This window comes from Balearica regulorum, chromosome 2 (assembly GCF_011004875.1).
Source record: "Balearica regulorum gibbericeps isolate bBalReg1 chromosome 2, bBalReg1.pri, whole genome shotgun sequence".
Lineage (NCBI taxonomy): Eukaryota > Metazoa > Chordata > Aves > Gruiformes > Gruidae > Balearica > Balearica regulorum.
Genome location: NC_046185.1, coordinates 15,591,324 through 15,617,169, shown reverse-complemented (window position 1 = coordinate 15,617,169; position 25,846 = coordinate 15,591,324). Strand labels below are relative to the sequence as shown.

Genomic DNA, 25,846 nt, shown 5'->3' with positions numbered 1-25,846 from the left:
GGAGGCAGTGGTTGTGAGGAAGAGGTGATCTGGCAGGGGTTGATGGTTTTGCTTTGCTTATGCTAAGGCAAAGCAGAGGAAGCGGTCGGGAGGGGACCTATGTTCTCACCTCAGCTCTTTGACAGACCGCGTAAAATATTGTCAAATAGTACAACAGTTGGGACTACCCATGTATTTGTTTTTGTAGCTAAAGCTCCCTGTTGTAAAATGGGTGTGATAATATATCTTGATTTCATGGGGAGGAGTGAAGGTCAGGAAAAGGCAGACCTCTGTGATCACCTGCACAGAGCAACTGTGCCTGCCAGTACACTTCAGTTTAGTCTGAAGAGGAAAAGCAGTTCCTTTGTGCAACCTTTGAATTGCACTGCTCCGGCTCTGCAAGCTTTGTCCAAACAAACAGCTTTTCCATGCGAGAAGCCATTTGGCACACGTTGGGATATTAAAGGGAAGAGACTGTCCACTATAAACACACCTTTGTGTACTCAGGAGACTCATTTGTAATCTAAACAGTGCCTGGGGCCAATTTCTACAAACACTGTAGAACTGGTCAGAGATTTTCCCCTCTATGTCACCTCTGCAAGTTTTCCAAAAAGAAAGAAAAAAAGCCCACAACGTTCAAAAGGCTCAGAAATCACTACAGCCTTTCTCGGCCCTGCAGCAACTCTCCTGATACTGTTTACATGGCTAGCTAAGGCACAAGCCATTAGCTGCCAACCTCCAAGGGCTCTTGCTTTCCCCTTGCTAAGGTGACTGGGGGAAAAGACCAAAGACAGGACTATAAATCCAAAACAGGATCGTACAGCCAAAGCAACTAAAAGTTTCCTTTGCAAACACAGAGCAAGAAGCACTGCTTCTCTCAGGTCTGCATTTGGAAAGGAATCATCCACTTCAGTGTGGATGTTTAAAAAAGCCTCTTTTCTCATCTGGGTGGTGTGTGTTTTGACTTTGTGAAAGTGCAAAGGAACAAGGGTGCTGCACGGCAAGAGACAACATGGTGGTTTTGTTCCCATCCAAGTGTCCCTTGTCTCTTCCTTTTTTATGATGGTGGGACCCCATCACTGGCATCAGTTTCCTACAAGGCCGTGACAGAAGGCACTTTTTCAGGGCGCATTTACACCATTCATCCTTATTTCTTCCTCTGCTTTTGAGTCCACAGCTGACCCCCAAGTCTTGCACCTGACTGCTCAGACTCAATGAATTCAGCTGCATCACTACTTTCATGCACCTGCAGAAAGACAGAAAATCTCCAAAGATGGGGTCAGCACTACTTGCTCTCGGGGCCACATTTCAAAACCGGGTCCCACCTGCGAATCTGAGTTTCATGACATTAATTGCCACGTTGATGATTTCTGAGAGCACAGGCCTCATGCATGAAACATGAATCTGTGACCAAGCTGGTACAAAAAGCCAAGGAATAGAAAGGAGCTGTCACGCCGTTGGGAACTACAAAGCTTTCACCAAAGCAGCTGGAAAAATAAATTCTGGTACCACTGGAGAATAGACACAATCTTTTACCATGCCTCTCTCCACCTACCTTGCTCTCTCCTTCAATGACTATGACAGGCACAGAAGTGGCAGGCCAGCGGTGTTTGGCTGGGAGGGGTTTATCACAATTCCATAAAACAATAATCTGAAAGAGAATATTGGACTATGATCAGAGACCTTTGTAGCACTGGAGTCCAAACCCTAAGGACTCAGATCTACAGACAGAAATGTTAAATTCAGGTTAGGAATTTCAAAATCGACAACGATACAAATCTGTATAAAAATAACACTTCCTGCAGTAATTTCACCCATCCTGACTATTTATGACATACGTCCTCTCAGGCAAACATAGGCTGGACAGGAACTCGGGAAGTCTCTATCTTGACCAGGTCATACGGATGTCACTGATTTACTTTGGCTCTAAACCACTTGTGACACTCCACTGTGAGAGGGTGCTCCTACTGAACTCCCCAGGGTTTCTTTTAGAGAAACCAAAATCCTGGCACTGCTGAGACTAAGAGCCACAGCAGGAGGAAGGAAGATCATGTAGCGGCTCTTGAAGCACAGACATCCTTTTGCAGTTTGTAGCACTCACAATCCTGATCTTTAAAGTGCAGTAATTATTTTGCCTGCCTCATGAAACAAAGGGGTTTAATTACTGTCTCTATTCCACTCCCACTATACTCAGAATTCTTGTTTCCCATGCATGCAGGTCACAGACAGTAGAAATCTCAGAAAAAAGAAACACCAGAATTGAAACAGCGGTTTGAAACAGGACTGAGAAGATCTGAAGTCAGTAGGCCCTTTGCTCCTGGGATAGTAGTTTTGTCTCCATTGTGACTGACAGTCAAAGAGCACTGCTTACCTGTGCACAGTACTGGGACTTGGCTACAGCAACCAGGAGTTTCAGCACAGGCTGAGACTGGGAAACCAGGGGAGTTACTGCATGGATAACGGCAGTGAATGTGGAAAGAGGCTTCAGACCTGAATTGAAGAGATATGTGTTCAGTAAAAACAGTTAGTACAGATTAAAAACAGTTAGCCCCAGCTAGTACAGATTAAAGGATCCTGGAGATGGAAAAATAATCTGCACTTAATGCAAATCTTGCCACGTTTTTTTAGGCCATCTCCTTTTGTCTCGGATACTAGGATACCAGATGCTTCAGAGGAGATCACACTTCCCTTTAACTCCCACACCCTCTGAAATCCCTGACTCCAACACAATTACTGCCTTCTCTTACTCACTATTTCCACAGATGTCCTGCAATCTCTTTCTTTCATCCAGTTTGTCCCAGAGATAATATTGACATCTAGTTTGTTCAACCAAATGTCTTTCTTGACACGGGCTCTGTTTTGCTGCCTGGCTCTGGATGCTTGATGTTTTATACAGATTATCTCCACAACTTCCAGAAGCTTGTTCAGTTTCCTCAGTTCCATTACAGCCTCTGTCAGATTTTTGGTCTTTCTGGGTCGATCCCCATCCACATGCATCTTCAATTACCTCCTGAGCTGATAATTCTGCTTGCGTCCTTGCCTTCCATTCTGATATTTTTGTCTCGCTATGATTTCCTTTTCTGCCTGAAATAACAGATCTTACTGGCGTCTACCCTTCGCTCTCAACCTCATCTAAATTCATCTGTGTGGGGTCATAGTCATTTTTCATCAAAATTCCCACAGAAACCTTCTTCTCCCTTTTTAACACGGTAACTGTGAATTTTTAGCAGGTGAGCAGTACAGATCCACACAAGTGGGATGGCACAGGCTGAGCCAAAAGTAGCAGCAGTCTGGTACGCAGGATCACTTCAGCCTGCAGGCACATTCCCCTGCAGAACTCAGCGTTTAAGCTCCGCTTGAGGAAAAAGCCAGGAACCTAAGCCCTATTCATTCCTTCTAGTGGGATCCATATGAAGACGCATAGTATGGAGAATAAATCCATACCAACTATACATTCCAATAACAAGTGTCATGGGTAAATTACCACTTTTCCAATTTGCCAAGCACAAATAAACAAAGAAAGCAAAAAGCTATTCCTCTTATGTCCCCTCGGGCTGTGAATGGGTCAGCAACTCAGGCATTAATTACTGGCAACTGAAAAGTATGAAGGGACATAGATTTTTTTTAAACAATCTTTGCAAGCGAGAGGCACATGATGCATGTTGATGAGTCAGAGGCATTCCAGTCTACAGTGGGCAGGGAAGATCGAGACAGGATAAATGAAAGGCATCATTAACTAGAAATGAATGGTAAGTCACTTGGCACACGCTACTCAAAGATCAAATTCCAAACTTCCACTAGAAATTCCAAATACCACCAGATTATAGCAAGGATTCACTCACCGAGATTAGCATAGTAGTAAGGAAAATCTCCCAGATATGAGGAATACTGTGGCAGTACAAATAACCCTCCAGGATGTTTGTTCCATATTAAGCTGTTACGTGATATGTGCTTAAATATTCTGTCCTGAATAATCTGGAAAACAAGAAAGGTGATGATTTTTAAATAGACTGTAATAGTCACTGGTAGAAACTTCAGGGACTCCAGCTGACTGGAATCATCACCCATTTCGCAAAAAGCTGAGGCACACAAATTACTAGACATTCGTGCTTAATCTCTCTTAAAATGACAGAGAACCTGCACACTTTGAGACCACCTCAGCAGCTCAGGCTTTGTGCAATATGTTTCAGAGCACCTCATTAGTCTCTCTGGACATGGGGACCTTGCAATTCATTCCATTTTGTATTTCAAGTCAAATATTTTGTCTATTAGAGTACCTTAGCAGTTGTAAGCCCGATTAGTTCATTGTCAGCTTTACTATCCAGAAGATAATTATTTGAGGATGGCATTACAAAGCTAGGTATTATTTTGAGATAATGAAGGCATTCAAAACCACAAAGACTTTCAGCAAATCAGGCTGCCCTAATTATTCATTTTTGCTTAATTATAAAGTGATATTAGCATTCAGATACATCACTGATTCCGTCTCAGTTCTATAACAGTTCCTTGCTGAATGAAACAGAAAGATCTTTTGGCAACTATGGTCTGTCTCTGTGGAGGGCCACAAACATAGATTCCTAGGTTTTTTAAGGTCAGAACAGACTGCTAGGTCATCTACTTTATCATCTAGAATACCACGAGCCGCAAAAAAAGATATAAGGCTGTACAATTAATATATATTTATAAAGCTAATTACAGTTACTTCACATCAGATGCCTGTATGCAAGAACCATAGTGGTTCTTACACCGACGGGAGCTTTTTCAAACTTGCTGCAAAGGCATAACAAGATTCAGCAGTGGGAAGCTGTAACGGGACAAATTCAGCCTCCAAATAAGATGCAACTTTCTAAGTGCAATCAGCTGTTGGGCCCAAAAGTTCTTCCAGATTTGCCTTCCCCCCAGAGCATCAGAGGTCAGCAGGTCTGGAGATAGGACATTGCAAAGGGCCAGAGGTGGTGAAGAAAGAGTTTTCCCCTAAGTCAGCTAAGCAGGATCACCTTGCCTTTTCCTGCAGCTCATCTTCTGTGATGTTCTACAGAGATTTCATGTAACTGGCAAGTTTATGCATTGCACAGGGCTCAAGTGCCAATAACATGTTGGTTCTCCTAACCTAACGTCTCTGGCCTTACCATTGGCATGTCTGAGTGAAACATTTTGGTTCTGAAGTTGGACTGAATCTTATCCCTCATTCATTCTAGCTTTAAAATCTATGGAACTAAAGAAGGAATATACCCACAGCATAGGAAAACCAAAGGCAAGCAAAGACCCAACACAAGCCGAACAAAAGCAGCTGCTGGAGTCTAAACAAGCTAAAATCTCTGTAAGCAGCTGAGTTCAGGGACATTTGGTCAACAAAGAACATGAATAAGTGTTGCCACAAGCAGTGGTTTTCCTGGAATTTTTGATTGCCATGACAAAAAAACATTAAAATACAGTCACGCTGTGCTAGGCAATCCACTGCTGGTGGTGATACATGTACTGTTAAACTGGGGCAAATGTTAGGTGCTTGCATGCTTGTCTTACTTTTGCCTACAGCCAATTACCATAGCTAATATGCAGTAATTCACTCACATGCCTGTTAATTTAACTTTTTCGGGGGGCTTGGAATAACAGACTTAGGACTGTATTTCCATCACTGACAAGAGCATATCTGAGTATTTCTGTTTGGAAAGTTAGGTGTATCAGTTGTCAGATACCCTGCATGGTAGTGGGGAGAAGAAAAAAAAGACGACTGCTGTATCTCCATCTGCAAGTTATGCCACTAAACAAAGACAGAACCTAGAAAGTACATATTGCAAAGTGTTTACCACAAAGCCTAAATATTACAGCTCCTTCCTCCTGCTTTCTCAGAACTGGGGCGTAATCAGATAAGAAGTCGTCTGTGAATTTACATGGTCAGGAGGTTTTCACAGACGGTGGAGTTTTCCATCGCGCTGGTAGCCAACAAGGCTGCAGGGGAAACACATGGCTCGCATTCAACGCTGCCTCAGCGCACCCGGAGTCAGTGCAGCTCGAACACAGAGCAGGCCCCTGGTGCCATGCAGCGCACGCAAACTTTGGTGCATGTCAGGCACACAAATCTCACCAGTGCGGTTCTGCACCAGGCTGAGGAGCTGGCCTCGGCGATTTATCACAGTTAACAAATGGAAGATTAATTTATCACACTCCTGGTCTACATAAGAAACCTAGCTGTCTGTCATGATAGAGGAGAGAAAAGACAACTTGGCAGAAAGAGAACAGAAAAGTATAAAAAAAGATAACATGGAGGGCCAATCAATTAAAATGCAGAATGTATAGCATTGCACATATTGCAGAGACAGACAGCAGCTCCACGGTCTCTCCAATGATGAAGCATGACAGGAAGTTTAATCAGAGGAGGAAGAGGTTAGGATCTCTGGTGAGATCTCCCTTTTCTTTTTGGAATTCATTAATAGGCCAATATTTTTGTCTCCCTCATCCTCACACTTCAAAAAGTTCACATATTGTCTTAATCACAGCTGCTTCTCAACATGCCCCAGCCAAGCATCAAATAGTTCTTGTCTGTACTTTGTGCTATCCCTCTCCCCTCCTCTTTCTGAGCCGAGGACTGAGCACGCCACACGGGGATTTAGGGATGTTTTGGGTTTGTTTTCAGAGAAGACCAAGCTGAAAAAGCGCAGATACACTGGAGCGTGTGTCTGGATGGTGTTTGCAGCAGTCCAGCCAGGGGCAGACCCTCATGAATATCTTTCCCTAACCCACACCATGTCCACAGCACTGGGCTGCTCCTCTGTGCCTGCAATATGGGGTTGCTGGCCAAACAATCCAAGCCTCTCATTCTGGGCTATAAGCTGTTTGGCTGAGGCCACCAAATGCTGTGAAACAAACACAGACCTTAAAATAGAATCACAGAATATCCCACGTTGGAAGGGACCCATTAGGAATCAAGTCCAACTCCCTGCTCCCTGCAGGACTACTTAAAACTAAATCATATGACCAAGAGCATCATCCAGATCCTCCTTAAATATTGGTCCTGATCCCTGCACCCTACCAGAGTTTTGCCACCAACCTCAGTTGCCCTTACTGGTGTTTGAACTAAGTTTGAACATTTTTTACCAATTTTGGTTCCACTCAAAGTAAGTAACACTCCTTTGTATTTTTCAAGACAGCAACACGCAATAGAACTTTTTTTAAAAATGTCTGGCTGTTCTCTTTTTTTTTTTCCATTCAAATTGTACTGAAAATGAGAAAACACTGAAGTATATTGGTAAAATGTGACTTAATGTTTTCAGAGGTGTCTAGGATAAAGGGCAGAGGAGTGCTGTGATGTCCTTGCAGACACCAGAGTAGGTGAAGACTTTTTCTGTACTGATATCCTCATATGTGGACATGTACCAGCACTACAGTCAGCATGCAAGTGATTATTCTGGTGATATCTAGCATAGTCAGAGCATTCTGACACAATAGTGTTAAAACAGAAGATGGATATCATCCACCAGAAAAAAATAATCCTGCTAGGAATTTACTTCCAGACATTGGATTTTAAGAAGAGGATATATTGCCTGCAGATTTCTGATGCCAAAAATCACTCTCCACTGTTTTATTCCTTTCGTAAGGAAAGTTAACTCATGACTTGACTTAGGCAAGCTGAAATGTGAAACGAGTATCTGTTCATAGGAAGCTGTCTCAACAAATTCTGAGAATCCTGAATTAAAAAATAAACACCCCCCCCCCCAAACCAAAACCACCCTCTCAAACAAATGAAAAAACCCAGAACGTAACTTCAACACCAGGCATGCATTACTTGATTTCATTAAATTAAACCTTCCAGGAAGATTTTTGGTTTTGCTTTAGTTTTTCCCCTCAAAGCGGAAACTCCAGCCTGCCGGTTGCCCAGCTGCTTCAGCTTTATTATGGGTTTTGCTGTCCCCTGGGCACCTGCGGCCACATGGGCCAACGTGTCCCAGGGCAGCGCTAGACACAGCCGTGAGCACTGGAGCCTGGTGCAATGGACACCGAGGCCAAGGGGGCTGCAGGTTATGTCCCCTCTACACCAGCCCCAGCACGGGCAGGAGAGGGGCAGCAAGGAGAGCTGTGCACCCCTCTCCTTTTAGCAATCCCTAACAATAACAAGGTGCGTGTAGGGAAGGGGAAGATGATACACGAGGCACCCTGACTGCCCTTAAGGGTACTTCTGTAAGGGTAAATTAGACTGGGAGCACTAGCACATGCTCTTCCAGCTTTGTTAGTCTGATCCTGGCATGGGCTGTGATAATTATCACTATCTCATCAGTGCTTATGGGGAGTCTGAGGATGCAGAGCAGTTCCCAACAGGCAGCACAGATGAAGACATGCTCTTCTGGGGGAAGGAGAGCGTTGCGAGGATAGCTATGCCAGGGGCTCCGAAAATGTTCCCTGGCTGGTTTTTTTTCACTGGCACAGAAAAACCTAAGGGACTGTCTTGCAGCAGCTGGAGGTAGATCAGCCATGGGCAACCTGTGCTGCAGGCAGCAGCGCTCATTTCCAGTTTTCAGGGGAAAGCAGGCACAGCGGGAAATGTGGAGCTTTACAACTGCGCACAAAGACGGATGCTATTGCAGAAGCATTAGCAAAAGATGAATGCATTTGCACCTACAAAGTGAGCCACTTTCAGTGGTAGAAGTGTGTCAAAAATTTATGTGCAAAATTGCAAAACAATTAGAAGAGAAACCTGCTTTTGAAATTGTAGCCTGGGCCCTACTTCTAAAGATCCTTTCATCTCTCCTCTGTCTCTGAATTCAGAAAGGATTCTCTCCACATTTGAGATCATCTGTCTCCCTGTTTAATAGCAGTCTAATTATGATTATTTATTAATATTTCATAAGGATGATCAGGCCTTTCCCTTATCCTGCGTGTGAAGATAAGACACAGTAATTTACAAGCCCCCCTTTTCCTTCAGCCAGACCAACAGCCCCATCACAAGGCATCAAAATGTTAAGGAATGGTTGAGGAGGAGCTCGGCAGTAATATTTTTTTCCAAAATGAATTCCAGAAAGGTTTCTTAAAGCAACACATTTACTATCAATGACAAGGATAGTGATTCATAAGCCTTAAAACCTTGTGAAGGCAAGATCACACATGACAACTTTTCCATGTGTCGGGTAGCTCCCATTTTTCATCGTGTCAGTTTTCTAATGTGGATTCCAATAATGAAGAAAATATTTCCTTAGGGGAGAAAACTTATCAAGATGCCAGGTTTTCCTCCCAGTGACCAACTGCATGTCATGAAAACCAAGGTCCGATGCCAGCTGAGGACAGGAGCAGCTGGACAGGTACGGAGACCTCGCTGCTCGGCAGAGTCCCAGACAATTTTTACTCACCTCTAGTGTAGTCAATACAATCTTCTCAACTGAAGAAAAATAAGCCTCCCACAAGAACTGTGTCTGCTGTCTAAGTGCTAGGATTTTATCCTGATGGATAGACCTGATTGTAGAAGGAATCTGTAATACAAGATGTAATATAGTCAGAAGCTTCAGAAAACAACGCAATCTCATCAAATTAATATGCTGCTGACAAGGTCTCTCTTCTATTAGCAAGCTGCACAGCTTCAGCGCTCCTGTCCGACAGATGCATGTGTCAACAGTTAAAGCCTTGATGTAAAGCGAATGAGACGCAACCCTTTATAACCTTTGGTACTGAATATATGATTTTTTTAAAAAATCTGCTTTCTTTTAGTTTTTGGTTGTTTTATGGCAACAAAAGCTCCCTCTCCCCAGCGCAGTGACGTGGCACAGAAAAGAGCTCCTCCATACATCCCTTGTGCACAAAGCTTTTCATGGACTAGTATTTTAACAAACTAGTACCTGCAGGTCTTGAGAGTCCAACAATAATCCCCACTCTCAAAGTATATTAAAGGGATCTGGAATTGCACTTACCGCAGCATGGCAGCACTAAGTGCCCTAAGGAAAACACAGCAACATATTAACTAAGACTCCAGGTTCTGGGAGCCTGTGGATCAAATTGCACTTTACTAATTACCGTAGGTGGAAAGAATAAGGTGTCCCACAACACCTGTTATTCACAAGCAAAAACACTGCTTCTTTTTCCCCCTCTCCATTAAATCAACATGTTAATCCTGGTATAAGTTGCCTTACAAATAAACCCCAAATTGTCCTGCTGCAATGCTTTGTCATTAAAAATGTAACTGCTCACTGGATCAGAACGGAGGGGTTTCACTTCTACATCCTTCCCCATCCCCACGTCCCTCTTCCACACTGGAGGGAAACTACTGTGCGTACGTGTCGCTGCTTAACTTTGTAGGACCTCGACCAAGGCCTCCACTTTGACAATGCAAACTGACATTATCAAGGGAATTTAACTGCAATTTCCTTCCATTACAAGGGCTACTCACAGCACCAGAAAGGCATCTAGGATACTTTGCTGACTTGAGTTCATTTTTTTCTAGGAATGAAGACTTGTGCTTTTGTGCCTACTTTTTTCTGCGATTTCAAATTAGACCACCTCATTCTCAGACACTCATTTCTCACAACTCTTTTCCCTAAGTTGTCAGTTGTAAAAGTATATACCTTGGCTGTGTGTTGCTTTTTGCACATCCCAGCTCATTCTGAAGTTTAACCTGCACCGCACCACACCCTGACTTTTCCTGACCAGAACACACTTTTTCCTAAAATATTGAGAGGTGGCAGTGATCATTATTTGCTTTCACATGCTCCCATACCAAATGATTTCACATAAAACATTTTCCTGAAGAAAATTTGAGATTTTAAGTCTTTATATCTAAAAAAATTCCACAAGAATCAGTAAATTCTGTATTGCATTGTTTGCATGCAGGTCTGGAGACTGCGTCCAAAAGGACCATAGCTCCACAGGGTGCAGTGTCAGATGCGACAACCTCTACTCCCTGAGACCTTCGTCTCTTAGGCCTTCATCTTAGAGACACTGCTAGATGTAATACAGAATTTGAGCTTAAGAGAGTGCACTACAGCACAGTGGAACAGAAGAAGATAGACTGTTGAAGATGGTACTTTACGTTCCTTTGCCCTTTAGGTAAAATATAGGTCTTTAGGTAAAATATACCCTGCAAAAGTAGTACAAAAGATAGAAGCTAAAATCATGTATTAGTACATGTTTTTCTAACTGGTCCCATCACTATTCCAGAATGGTAAATAACTGCATCAAAATTCATCTTTGGGGTGGATATTCTTTCTTTTCCTTATTTTTCCAAATAGCTCCAATAAGTGGAAGGATAATGAACATTACCTGTACTGGCTGTACGCAGATGTGATCATTACCAACAGCAAACACACAATCAAAGTCACTTCACAGTGGTGATATGGCATTTTTTCTATAAACTCATTCATTTCACTGCATTATGTGCAACCTTGCGTGTATGCACATATGTGTGCGAGCAAGAAAGAAAATCAATACTCATTCCCAACTAAGCCTTTTGAAAGGGAAGGCTGCTCTGACTGTGAAGGTTACTGCAAGAGGTTATGATTTTAGAGACCACACCATGCTTCAGCGTGCCTGCAAACACAGTGCCAAGGTTAAAAAAAAGCCTTGGTGCCTGCTCTGTTCCAACAGCTGGAAAGAAAAATCAGAGCTCCCATTTTAACTGCATTTGTCTATTAGTTATTAATCTACTTGTCCAGAAAGACAAGTGGGGAAAATGATGTATTAATACTAATCTGGCAGGATTACACTGGAATTATTAGAATGGGATGACGTCTTAATAAAAGGTCATTTCAGTAATAAGTAGGGGGAAGGGAAAAAACACCCTGCACAAATAAATGCAGAAAGGCTGGATTAAGCTCTCCCAGCGCTATGATGAGGAGAATATGCAAATAAAAACATCCGAGCTGCTCTCAAACAGGAAATGAAAAACTGTAACACAACAAAAACATTTCCCAGAGCAGACATTCAGGCCCTCTGCCAGCTCTTTAAAAACACTGTTAATAACGGTGCAGTAGCTGTTCAATATGGAAGCAGCTGTGAAGAGAACGAATGGCATGTTACCGGAAAGCATGAGGATCAGCAAATTATTATTATTTAAAGAGAGAAATAATTTTGCTCAGAAAAATGTGCTGTCCACAGAAGCAAAAACCAAATGGCCCTTTTATATTTGCAGCTTGTATCACATTAAGGAGAATAGACAGCACTTTGCAAGGCTTGCTAGGCCAGCTCTTCACAAATATTTACTTCTTCAGACAAGTGAATAAGCATCAAATGAGATTTTCGAAGACGCTTCATTTTTGGGGTGCCAAGACACCTGTACACATATTCACAGATTCACAGAGTGGTAGGGGTTGGAAGGTACCTCTAGAGATCATCTAGTCCAACCCTCCTGCTAGAGCAGGATCACCTAGAGCAGGTTGCACACGAAACCTTTGAAGGCTTCTCTCTGTGGATGACAATAGCTTGCCACTTTGGAAATGAGTTAAATTCAGCCATAAAAAAAAACCCAAGCCTCTCAGTGGCTACTTAGTGGCTAGTCCAGATCTTGTGGATCTCAGCTTCATGCTGGGCAATGGCGTTTTATCAAATGCTACTTTGGGGAAACCAATTTTTCAAGAACTTTTCCTAAAATCAACTTCTCCACATACTTTACAGAACATACTTAGACTACAAAACCCACTAGGGGAAAAAAAACAAAACCTAGTGAATTTAAAACCAAGGTAGGTGATGAAGGTAGCAGGGAATTTCTAACTTTTCAGCCTGCTTTAGTTCCATGAGCTCAAGGAGATTAACAGTAAGTGACATGAACACTGCTTCAGAAAGCAATGTTACATGGTCCAGACATCAGAAAAGGGACATATTCTGCTTCCCACAAACCTGCTAGGTAGTAATTCCTGCCTGAGAAAATATCTGCTTTTCTGTCCCTTCAGTACCTGCCAGCCAGACACACGGCGCTGGGGGGACCCCTAAGGATAAACCATCTCTGAAGGGCGAGAGCAGAACCTGCCTTCAGATGTTTTCTCTCTCATCACAGCACCCGGTCCAGGACAGCCTGGCCTCAGAGAGGCATCTAGGTGCTCCACACCAGAAGAGATTTCATCCTCTTAGGAGAAATAAAAGTGTGTCTTGCATTTAAGAATGTGGTCTGGTGGCTGCAATGACCTTCAGGTCAAAAAATGAATGATGTCATATTAAATGAGTTCATAGCCAGTGTGACACAGACAATCCCTTCATGATAAAAAATCCTTCACAGCCCTGACCTTTTGGATTCATCTTTCCTGTCCATTTAGATGGCGGCAGCAATAATCAACTGATGCGCTGAAGGCCATGGTCTTTTTCTTACCTGTAATAACAATCTCTCATCGCCTATGACGGCAGCTTGGTTCCAATCAATCACTTCCGAGAACGGCAACTCCCATCCGTTGCTGAGCATAACCGGGACGCAGGCAGCCTGCACGCACACACAGGCATCACAGTCATTAGCGGGTACCCAACCATTAGGGAAAGCTTTGAGGGTTGCACCAACGTCATGACCATTGCTTTCTGTATAAGCTCTGAGCCAGCTCTCATAAAGGCCGTCAGGAAAGGCAACACGGCAAAGAGCACCAGAAGCTAGAGGCCAGCCCAAATTTTTGTGGTTTTCCATTTTGTGCTTAGTCATATTCACTGGAAGGTTGGGCTTGCATGGAAAGTGTCATTTAAAATCTGGTGCTTATGCTGCCAGGCAAGGGCAGAACGGTTAAAATGCTGTAGCTGTAACACCGGAGAATTTAATACTAAATGATGGCATCCCTCGCTGCTTTGTGAACCATTCAGCAGGGAGCTAACTCCCTCAATTTTTATAATATGTTGCAAGACAACCCTCCAGAAAATATGTATCATACTTAATTCGAGAGCACTTTTTCCACAAAGGTGGAGTGAACTCCCTATCCTGTTTGATATCAACTCTCCCAAAAGAGGAGAGTGCAAAACCATCTCATCTGTCTACAAAAATGAGAATTGCTTTCTGTCTTAAAACAAACAAAAAGCATATGCATTTAGTATCTGTTTCATACCAGTATGATCTAAATTGTTCAATCTTTTGCGAGCGACACAAGTTCCTCTGCACAGACAGCAAGTTTGGGAATATTCAGTAAATAGGGCAGTATTTCCATAAGCCAATGATCGCCACTATGTTCTGGTCAGCTGGATGACAATGTAAGAGTCAAACCTAAAACCTCATGATGTGATGAAAGAACCTGTTACCAGATGATCTGCATCAAGCCCATGCTCTGGTTTAGTTTCTTTTGGATCAAGCTAAGCTTAAGTGCTCTGAATTTGGTCCAGATTAGGGTTCAGACCTCCCCAAAGATGGTATAAAGGGGAACCTTTCAGACTGCTGTACCTTCCTTGGTAACATGTATTACACACAGGATCTTAGACTGGTCAAGTCTCTGCATTACAGCAATGCTTATAATGTATAAAGAACTGTGATCTTCTGCAAGGAAATTACATTAGTGCATGAAAAAAGCCAACCAGAAAACACTTAGCAATTTGTTTTCATGTTTAAAACATTCCACTAATGGGGATTACGTCTTTCGACATGCCCCGGAGCCAGACAGAAATTGGAAATTCATCATAATCAGTGAATACTGCTGCTACCCTGCTAGGAAAATCCTCAGTGCCTGCATTTTATCCTCATCGACCTGGAGCCTCCGAGTTCTGTACAGTGAGATACGCTCCCGGCTTTCTTCTCCTGAGACGATGTATCTAACAGAAGCTGCAGGACTTGCGGCCCAGATGAGAGAATGGCTGAGCAGTGCTCTTCAGAGGAATCTGAAGTGACTTGTCATCCCAAATAAGCCAGTCCCACTTCTTCCTCTGAAGAAGCTGCAGAGGGAACAGCACTTTGCAAGCTATTTAACTTCTGAGTAGGAGCAAAAACATCAGTGACAGTCCAGAACTGGGATCTCAAATGTGACAGTAAGTGTGGGTTCAGTGGTTAAACCTGTGTCCAGCACATTTGGGATGCTCTAGCATATCCAAGAAACTCATCAAAGGCTGGCAGACATGACATAGGATCTACTGGAGACCTTCTGGAGAAGCAGCAGAGAGCCAGAAGGGTACCCCTGGGCTTCTAAAATGACATGATACACCTACACTTAGGTGCCTGAATCCTGCTCTGCACTGCGGTAAACAATACTCTTTAACAGTGGCTGGGAGATTTTGTGGTTGATGAAGAAAAGCGATGTGATGCTATTTATTAACAGCTTTACTGCCAATGCTGGGCCTCTTCCCAAATGGCCAAAGGACACCCGGAGGCAGGACCCTGCAAAGTGTCCTCATTTGCCATCTCACTGACATCAAGAAGTGCCTCAGCCTCCCCCTCCCTCCACTCCAGCCCCCATGGAAATCCAGATGCCAGTCCCAGAGGGGAGCTGCAGCATCTCCCAGGGTTCTCTGTACGGCTGACTGAAGATCCAGGACCCCAGGCCTGAGCTGATGCTTGCCCACAAAAAAGGTCATGCCAGGTGCAGCCAGAGCACGTCAGCGTCAGGCTCGATCACTGTGCAGCCAAGTCCCACTGCCACGGTGACTCGGGAGCCCCTTTGCATTGCCCTCTGCTGCTGGCCAACAGCAAAAAAAAGGACACTATTAACCTAAATGTTTTAAAAGGTGAAGGGGATTCGGGTGCTGTCCCAGATACATTGCGAGCTCCCTGAGATCAGCCTATATCCACCTTCATGTGAAGCTTCCATCTGGGGCTTTACAGCCTCTGGGCCACCTTCTGCATGTTCAGCAAGCACCATCTCAAGACAGGCAATGCATAAGCAGGTCTGCTCTGGCTAAGTGTACACAAAAAGTTACTTTTACTGCCCCGGGGCTTACTTGTAGAGGCCAGTGTCTCCCACAGGAAGTCTCACAGCTTGACAAAATACTGCTCGAAATGGGTCCAACCTCTCAGCCCCACCACATCCAGGGAAACCCTTTCCTGGAGGTAACGCAGTTCAACCTTCAGATGAGCTCAGTGCTCAGCCCCTCCTGGGAAGAAGCTGCCAATTGCTCCAGAAGTATGAATAGAGGCTTTCGCAAAGTGGATTACTGTACACTAGGGAAATGAAACACATTTCACTCCTCCCCACCTCCTTGCTATTGCACGCTGAATTGCAGCCAGCGTAGCCGATGTTTTAAACTGCAGCTCTTACCTGCAAGGCTTCCAGAAACCTGAAAGAGCCAAGCCTGCGGCCACGGGGAACCAGACAGAAAGTGGCATTGTGCAGCATTTCACGGTAATCATACCTAACAAGAACAGGGGAGAAAAGAGAAAATTCAATTAGTGGTGAGTCCTAGAGCAACTGGGCGTGAAAATGCAAACAGCTGTTGAGACACATCTGGATAAAATCATCCCTGACCAAGACCGCTCACCGCCAGGTTAACTAGCTCCCTCCACGCACACGTGTGTCAGCCATCTCCCTGCTCCTTTTTGTCATTCCTAAGGAGCAACCACCATGGGAGAGAGCTGGGGAGAGTGGTAATGAAACTGAGAATGAAGGAAATCATTTTGCCTTTGTAATAATCAGCCATTTCTATATCAGCAGGCATGCATGAGGTCTAACAATAAACTTATATTAAATATTTTGATACCCGAAGTGCGGCACTTCTGTGACCCTGATTTGTTTTCAGATTTAGTCAAAATCATGCACAACTGTGTTCATTTCTGCACAAGAGTTTGAATAAAAAAATATTCAAACTATGCTAAAAGAAGTCTTCCCTTAACAAGCAGGCACTGAAAAATGGACGGCAGGTTACAATGACTCACTTGGTGGTTATTGTCAAGTGTGGTGAGAGGGATAAACTGCCAAATTTTGGCAATTAACCACATATTTGCATCGACCCCTGCTCTTCCGAATTAAAACTTTAAGTGCTTATAGACACTCCTGGTTTTTTTTCCTGATTCCATCAATCACCTCAAAACCATTTACCAAACCCACACATCAAATCCTAACAGTTTCCAGCCTGTTATTAGCTAATTGTACTTCTGGCAAAGCCATGGAACTGTGAATGGCACCGACCTCTGAGACAAAAGGATCCAGATTAAACACCCTCCATTCTCCAGAGTGTCCTGGCCTTTGCAGACAGATGTTATTTTGACAGTATCTTGTGGCACTGAAATTCTCTAACACTAATAATCTAATTTAACCATAGCCTGCAGGCAGAGCAATTTTTTTTGTATGCCTGTATATGTGTATGTATATACATGCATATATGATTATATTTTTTAATATAAAAAAGTCCAGACCTACGTTTGTATTCTCACACAGGCCAGACAGATGGGAGTAAGCCAATTTTCAATTATAAGCTCCCTCTTTAGGAAGAGACATCTTGCAAAGGCCCATTTGCTTAAACAAGCGTGTATAGCTAATTTGCACAAGAAAAGGTCACTGTGAATGGATTAAGATTATCTCCACTGACAGTAAAATAAAAACCCTCGTTGCATTAATTAAAACTACAAAACAGACTTCAAAGTACTTCTTTTTTTTGTTTTAAATCCTATCTCAACTTTGGTTAAAATACATATATACATATTCCATCTGAGTGGCAGCAATTTCTTTTTCTCTGTGTGGGATATTGATTGGCAGCCACGTCCCAGCTCACAAGCCAGCAGTGACACAGCACACAGGGGAAAATATTAGGAAACCGGAATACTAAAAAAATAAAAAGTTGCCATTTTTAAGCATTCCTTTTTTACATACTGAAAGGTCTGAGGCTCATCACTTTCACTGTATATCGTATGACAGAAAATTTTAATAAATACCAAAAATAGAATACCCCGTAGGGCTACAACACGCCAGTCAGAAGTCCCCCATCGTTAGCTAGCTGAGAATGTAAAAACCTGTTAATACCGCGGAATGCAACAATATCCACAAAACACCGATGGCAGAACCAGAACACAAAGAAGAGCAGAGAACGAGGGCAGCACGAGTCCTTCATACGCCACCAGTGTCTTATATTGGACACCTTTTCTTTCATATCCAATTTGCTGATATTAGGATAGATTTACACAGGGGGAAAAAAAAAAAAAAAGAAAGAAAAGGATTTTGTTGACCATTTTCCACCTGGAAACCAGTTAGCGTCTTGCTCCCATTTGTGCATTTTAAAGCCTAATGTGTGATTTATTGCAGAGCTCTGGAATAGCACCGTTCATGGTCATCAAGCAATTTATCTACATCATACGTACACAGAGAGCCTCATCCTAACCTTGATGTATGGGCACAAAATTTCCACTCACTTCAGGGAGAGCCCGCAAATACAACAGGAGCAGACCCAGAGTAAAGCAATATCCATTGAGAGCTGCTGCAGCGGATGAATTGCACCAGAGCTTCTTCCCATGAACAATTTCCCTGCAATTTCAACCCAAATGTTTTAAGGTGACTCGACAAGATCTTTGAGTGCAGTGCTAGTGGACTGGCTTCCAGTTTAATCCCCCTCAGCAACCACTCCAGGATAAAGCTTCTGTTTGAAATCCTTAAGCACAAGGGGCTAATTTTACTCTTACTAGTTTGTGGGTAGCATGCAAAGCAACAGGGGCACCTTGGATTAGCTGGAAGACAGAAGATAGCCCAGTATGTTTAAATACAAATTCAGAAACATCTTTCACACAACACATGTAGCCAGCCACAAATACATAAACTTCCCTGTCAAGCTGCAAGCATAGCTTTGTAATCTGAAGCATCTCTTGCGGAGTAAATCATTTACATGTACCAAATAGCACTTTAGAGCTGAGTCTGCAGCACAGACCATTTCATGTTTTTCTCAGACTGCCAGGCAGCGTTTGGAGGAGACCTTGGCCACAAAAATGTCACCAGGTGAGTGATAATCCAGCTCACAGGCCATGGGGAGGACAGAAAGCTTCGGGGCAACCCTCAGTTTCAGTCTCCTTCCTGTTCGGCCCCATAGGTACCACACATGCAGCAGGAGGTTTGAACTTTGCTGGTGTTTTGTTGGGGAGGGAAAATTGCTTATATGTATGACTGGCATTTTTTTCTACATAGGAAGCATACACATCTCACCTGAAAGCATCTCTGCACTTCCCTTAACTCTGACGTGAAATGCTTTCAGTGAAGTCAGAGAGATAATCTCTATGATTAAAGGTAGGTATCTGAATTAAATCTTTGCTGTACTTGAAATTTCTCCTTCAATTGTCCAGGAGAGAAATCGGAGGTGGCGCAGACATCCAGGAACACCCTCTCAGCTACAGCAGGACAATTGTACATTAAGTAGTGATCTGGCATCTATTGCAAATACCAGTATCACATCAATGATGGGCTTGATTTCCCCACCATCTTCACTGCCTAATCTCAACAAGACCTCGAGGAGGGAATGAAGTATTATAACCCCACTTGCAACTGGTGAAGGGGCCTTAAGTTACAGAGAAAATAGTCAAGTGTTTAGAAGAGGTTCTTCCAGAGCCTTCTCTTCTTCTCCCCTGGCAATGGGGGTTATATCTGTTTTCAGAACTACTTATTTCCATTAGCCGGTAATGTCTGAGGATGGCAGGGAGATTTGTTACAGTCTTCCTGCTTGCATCGCCGTGGTTTCTGCAAACCCGGAGCTGCCAACTCATGGGGACAGCTCTGCAATACCTGCCTGTCCAGACACTCTGGTTTTACCTGACTGCAGAGGTTTTTCAGGCTCCACTTGCAGCTGGGGGATCGGAGCAAAGACTGGCACCACAGGGCACCGCACGGGCGGCTGGCTGGGCGCGTCTTCCTTACTTGTGCTGCTTCGATGTCACATGCCTTCTGGCGCTTTCCTTCCCTTTACTGTTGGCAGTTCATCTTGCCGAGCACTTCCTGTGGGAAAGCTTTGAGAGGAGTCCTCTGCTTTGCTCAGAGGGTCCACAAAGCTCCTGGTTTCCACGTTAGAAGACTGCTGGGGAGGGGGGGCACATGCTGTTGCTCAGCCCTCTACTCCTTCACTCTGCACGCTCGCATGGAGGTAACATCTTACTGCCAATTTTAGGGTCGGCTTGGCCTGGGCCTCAGCTGCATCATTCAAGCATGTTAAAATCCAAAATGCATATGCCTTTAAAATGACAGTTGCGGCTTTAAAACTAAAATAGCTACAGATTTAACCCAAAGCTCGCATGCCTCTGTAAGGATCAGCAGTGTGTTTCATTAACTTTCAGGCTTCCTTCCGTAATGATTAAGTGTACCTTGTTCCCAGCTAATACCTTTTTAGGCAGCATAAACAAATAGCTCTATTTGTAATCAATTCTAATTTATTCACACTTTAATTGAAATACCCCTCCCTGCTACCACCCATAGCTGAGAAAACATGTTCGGCCCCATCTATCACACAGGTGTAAACACTGCAATGCCGTGTGGGCAATTATCCGAAGAAGAAATGCTGCTTAGCCAAATGCTCTTACCATTTTAACTTCTTGATCCAACACATTGCTTCTGTCTTTCCTCATGCCTCCTTTTTTTTTTTTTTTCTGTCTGATCTGCCGACCTTGTCAGTCAGCACATGGATTAGAGGGCTGCCTGGGATTCCTGGTTCACCATTATCCCAAGGAGTCCGGGGGCAGGCTGCAGAGGCTCTGCAGTAACTACTCAGCCATGCCATACATTCCTTCTTACAGCTTAAGCATTTCCCCATGTCACTACACTTAAGAGATTATAAACTACCCTGGGAAACATTTTCACTACCAATTTTAATATGAACTATTTTTTTCCAAAGCCACGTCGTCATCGCCATTGATTTGAGGTGATCGGCCTCACCTCAAGTACTGTGTGCAGTTTTGGGTGCCACAGTACAAAAAGGACATAAAACTATTGGAGAGTGTCCAGAGGAGGGCAACACAGATGGTGAAGGGTCTAGAGGGGAAGACGTATGAAGAGAGGCTGAAGTCCCTTGGTTTGTTCAGCCTAGAGAAGAGGAGACTGAGGGGAGACCTCATCGCGGCCTACAGCTTCCTCACGAGGGGGTGCAAAGGGACAGGCACTGATCTCCTCCCTCTGGTGACCAGTGATAGAACCCGAGGGAACGGAATGAAGCTGCGACGGGGGAGGTTTAGGTTGGATAGCAGGAAAAGGATCTTCACTGAGAGAGTGGTCGGGCACTGGAACAGGCTCCCCAGGGAAGTGGTCACAGCACTGAGCTTGATTGAGTTCAAGAAGCGTCTGGATAACGCTCAGTCATATGCTCTGATTCGGCTGGTCCTGTGTGGAGCCAAGAACTGGACTCGATGATCCTTATGGGTTCCTTCCAGCTCAGGATATTCTATGATTCTATGATTGAAGAGAGGTCTAAAAAGATGTTGGCTCTTTAGACAGGCAGGTAAGTCCAGCCACCCAGATGTAATGATTATCATACTTTATCTAGCTATATGTCACCTATCACGTAGGAATCAGAAAGCGGTGTACATATTTTCTTACCTAATCCTCTGAACGCTCATACGTTCCCACTTCACAGATGGAAAACCTGAGATACAGATGATTGGTGGCTTCCACAGCAGCTACAGACCTTGGGAATGCCAGCCTCAGCGTCCTCACCTGCCTCCCTCCTCTCTGGTGATACAGCACTCACCGAAAACCAGCTGTATGTTATGGTTATCAACATTCAGATGGAAATACAGGAGCAGAACCCAAACCAAATACAATGGGTTTAACCCAGCAGTACATATTTTAACAATGCCACACATAATCCATCTTTTGGAAGGTGCTGGAGCTCATCTTTGGCAGGGAGTATCAGCACTTACTGCCATAGATGTCAGATGAAACCAGAGCTGTTTTTTTCTTTCCCGAGCCCAAAATTGCTATGGCACTTAACCAACTATGTCCAGGGCTCCCTCCCTGAATCTGCAAGTCCACGAATGCACACTGCATCTTCCAGAAGTCTCTGCATCACTTCAAGTGCTACAACAAAGGCAGATATTAAATACCTACAACGCAAGGCTAAATGGTGGAGTGTGTCCCAGTTTTCCAGTATATTTAGTTTCAGCTATTAACCAATCGGCCAGTTTTCCACGTGTGAAGGCTTAATGCAGATGGCTCTGAACTGCTGGCTGGAGAGCCTGAAAAGAAACCCACTCTGTCACACGGAGCATCTCGTTGCTTGGTCTTCATTAAGGTATGCTGGCTTTTAAATAAACTGTCAAGTAAAACTTGGCATTGAAAATACTAAGTGAGTAACTGCCTTTGTGGAAAAGCTGACAGCTCAGCTGTGCATCAGACAGATAGCTGCCCAAGACTGAGCTCGGAAGGCTAACGCATCCTACTTGGAAGGGTGCCGTCGCCAAGAACTGCTTGCTTTGGGATTTACGGCTGCGCGATGCTTTGGGGTGATCCTAATGCCGGTTAACAGGCTACTGGCTGGCAGCTCATTTCCCTCTCTGCAAGCACTGGTTCTGGAATTAGAAAGTTTGGAGGTGCAAAAACATAATTGGAAAACTTTTTTTTTTCCCCCTGCTTAAAGGGCTAATTGATTTCACAGGTGTTTAATTATCATTTGCTGTGAGATAATACCTTGTAGTGCCATAAAAAATGGATTTAATTTTCGAGTGCTTGCAAAACCATTGCCAAAGCCAAGTTAGAGCTAAAGCTAGATAATTATTCTATAAATCAAACACACTGCCTCCTTTCTTTGAAATTTTTAATACTTGGCTATAATGATATCTGACGACCTTGAAACTAACATAAAAAGGATTTTCTTGCCAAGTGCTGAAAGGCAGCCATTGGAGTATTTCTTTCAGCCTGGTTCATTACCGCAGCTGCTGCCGCCATGCTGCCCGGGCTGTAGGACTCCAAGGGATGCTACGGTGTAAGGACAGCAGCAGTCTGCGGGAACAGTGATCTCAGCACACAGGTAATGCCCAAGTATGGATATCAGCATGAGTACAATCTGAAAATGCTAATAAATTAATGAAAATCCTGCACGATACTTCTAGGTCTGACAATGGAAATGAAACTCTGCAAACATTCAGCAACTAATGTCAAGGTACAACAGTTTTCTCCTTTCCATGCCAGCATCTTTTAGTTCAGAAGGTTGGACTAACAAAGAAAAACAGGGAAGTAGAGTTTTCACTTTAATGTACTGCTAAAGGAACTTTGTTACAGTTAAGAAGGACAGTAACCATTGAAATTTAAATCATCTTTAAAGTCTTCAGTGACATCACGGTTGGATTCAGTTCACTTCCATATTATGCACAGAAACATTTGGATACACAAGCCATTAAAGTCAATGTACATTCTAACAAATAAAAATGCTCTAATGATTTTTGTCTAAATATTTACACAGAATGCCCTGTAAATCTATACGGTGCATGCAAAGCACATGCAGCATTTGGACTGCCAAAGACTATCCAACTGGCTCCCGGTGCGGTGCTTAGACCACCTAGAATGAGTAGACTTAGCCAGTAGCAAATGTGGTCTCACCAACATCGTCTGATGTTCAAAGATAACTGCTTATTTAACAAGTTAGCCAGAAAGGGTTTGTGGGTAGCATGTCAGAGGCAAATCTTGCCGAGGTGCCTCTATAGGCAGCGTTACGCCCCAGTTACCAGCAACCTGCTAATAGCATCGTGTAGTGCTTCTTCTAAAGCCAAATGCTGGCTCCTAGGCTTTGAAGTTCTCTAAGAGCGCCTGTTTCACAGCAGCACCTCGCTGTGCTGGCAGCAAGAAAACTTACAACATGCCTGGATAAGAAAAGTCCATGAGGAAGCAAATGTACCGCTCGCTCGTATCTTCCGAGGAATGTAAATGCAACGCCACATACTGTGAATTCAAAACCCTCTAGGTTGGTGGGAAAGCATTGAAGATGCTAATGTTGGCATGCATGGATGCGCACACAGGAATGCACACAGCCACAGGGTAAGATTTTACGTGGATCTGCATCCCCCACCACCCCCTCTGAAGTGACATAAACGTGTATGAATCCTCTGCCTGAAATGTGCCATCTGGCACTTACTGCCCATCACACTGCTGGACCCACACAAGGTAACGATAAGACCAACCTGGTAAGATGATCCAGTGGTTCAGGCAGGCTCTTTCTAACAGGACTCTTCTAACAATAAATTATGCCAACACTTTGCATCATTATGGTACCTCTACCTTGCCATTTTCTGGAGATCACAAACTCCTTTTTGAATACTTTAATATAAAGAACCTCAGCCTGCTGGCAGGAGAACAAAGCAGCATCTCCATTTCCCTGATAGGGAAACCGCCACACAGCCTGAACTTGGGCTTCATCTACTCAGCCTTGTTCCCCAGTACTCTGCACAGAAAAGTGCAGGAATAAGTTGAAAGTCGTTTCTAACTCTTGACAGTGTGCTTCAACATTTGAACAGAGAACTGATATCCTGGGGTGCATCAAAAGCAGCATGACCAGCAGGTCAAGGGAGGTGATTCTGCCCCTCTACTCCACTCTGGTGAGACCCCACCTGGAGTACTATGACCAGCTCTGGGGGCCCCAACATAAGAAGGACATGGAGCTGTTAGAGCAAGTCCAGAGGACACCACGAAGCTGATCAGAGGGCTGGAGCACCTCTCCTATGAGGACAGGCTGAGAGAGTTGGGCTTGTTCAGCCTGGAGAAGAGAAGTCTCCAGGGAGACCTTATAGCAGCCTTTCAATATATGTAAGCTTCTAAGAAAAACAGAAAGAGACTTTTTTTCCAGGGCCTGTAGTGACAGGACAAGGGTATCGCTTTTAAACTAAAAGAAGGTAGGTTTAGATTGGATATAAGGAAGATTTTTTTTACATTGAGGGTGGTGAGACACTGGAAGAGGTTGCCCAGAGAAGTTGTGGATGCCCCCTCCCTGGAAGTGTTGAAGGCCAGGTTGGATGAGGCTTTGGGTAACGTGGTCTGGTGGAGGGTGTCCCTGCCCATGGCAGGGGGGTTGGAACTAGATGAGCTTTAAAGGTCCTTCCCAACCCAAACCATTCTGTGATTCCATGATTCTAATTTTTAAAATTGGGGATATTATATTCTGTCCTTCAAAGCATGACTTTTTTCAGACTTTAACCTTCTCCTAGCAGTGAAGTCGTGTCAAACACTTGCCCTAAATAGCTTCATCTGGTCCATTAACTGACCTTACATGCTGTGACAGTCCAGCTGTGAACATCTTTGGGGTAATTTCCCTCTGCAAAGCCAGTTTTCTTATTGATTTATTCTCTAACTTAAAAAAAAGCCTACGACTGGAATTTCAGTTATTAAAGCAGCAGTTTGGATTAAAGACCCAAACAAAGAAAAATCCATACTGCATTTTCTGAACAAAGAAACAAATTTTAGCTCATCTGCCACCCACTCTAATTTTGAGATTACAGGACATACCTGAAAGCCTCAGAGTGGAGAGAAATAAAAGACTTATTGTGAGATCTCTCACCTGTCAACACCTGCTGGCTCTGAAGCCGATGATTCCCTCCCGTCTGTGTCAAAAAAAAAAAAAAAAAAAAAAAAAGGCCTCCAAATCTTTCTCAATTACTTTTAAATAGGTCTTTATTGAAAACGAGGTTAAAAAATGCTGAAGAGGATCAGTTTTCTGGAGTTTAATGCTTCGGCATATGGGGCTATTGAATGTTTTAACTAACCTAGAAAGAGAAATGGTTGATTACAGGCCCTGGATGTTAAAATATGAATAAAATCAGTGCTCTGCACCCATTTATGCCACACTCCAATAACTGGATGCAGCAGAGTCCAGTAAAGAACACCAATGCTTGTAGGATTGGGACTTCAGCAGGATAGTAGAGAACGTACAACCCCCTGAAGATTGAATTAGAAGGGGTTATCATTTCTACGCTTGCTTTGAACGTCTGCCTGAGCTCTTTACCAAACGATTTAGAATAGTCCTTATGAAGCTTATCATTTTCTATTCAGCTCCACAGATTTTCCCATTACGGCTATCGAGCTCCTAAGTGGCTTGTTGGCATCTTTAAAAGTTATAGTCCTCCAGA

The 25,846-nt window shown here is 43.7% G+C and overlaps 1 protein-coding gene across 1 annotated transcript in view; it reads right to left on the bottom strand.

The window, feature by feature from the left end:
* The window catches only part of EXT1 (exostosin glycosyltransferase 1), a 181,160-nt gene that overhangs the window by 9,325 nt on the left and 145,989 nt on the right, over window positions 1-25,846 (bottom strand). Inside the window, exons 2-7 of the mRNA XM_075743439.1 lie at window positions 16,098-16,191; window positions 13,256-13,363; window positions 9,318-9,437; window positions 3,822-3,954; window positions 2,351-2,469; window positions 1,535-1,630 (exon numbers count right to left, since the gene is read on the bottom strand). Of these exons, the coding sequence (XP_075599554.1) occupies window positions 1,535-1,630; window positions 2,351-2,469; window positions 3,822-3,954; window positions 9,318-9,437; window positions 13,256-13,363; window positions 16,098-16,191 (670 nt within the window). The remainder of the gene's footprint in view (window positions 1-1,534; window positions 1,631-2,350; window positions 2,470-3,821; window positions 3,955-9,317; window positions 9,438-13,255; window positions 13,364-16,097; window positions 16,192-25,846) is intronic.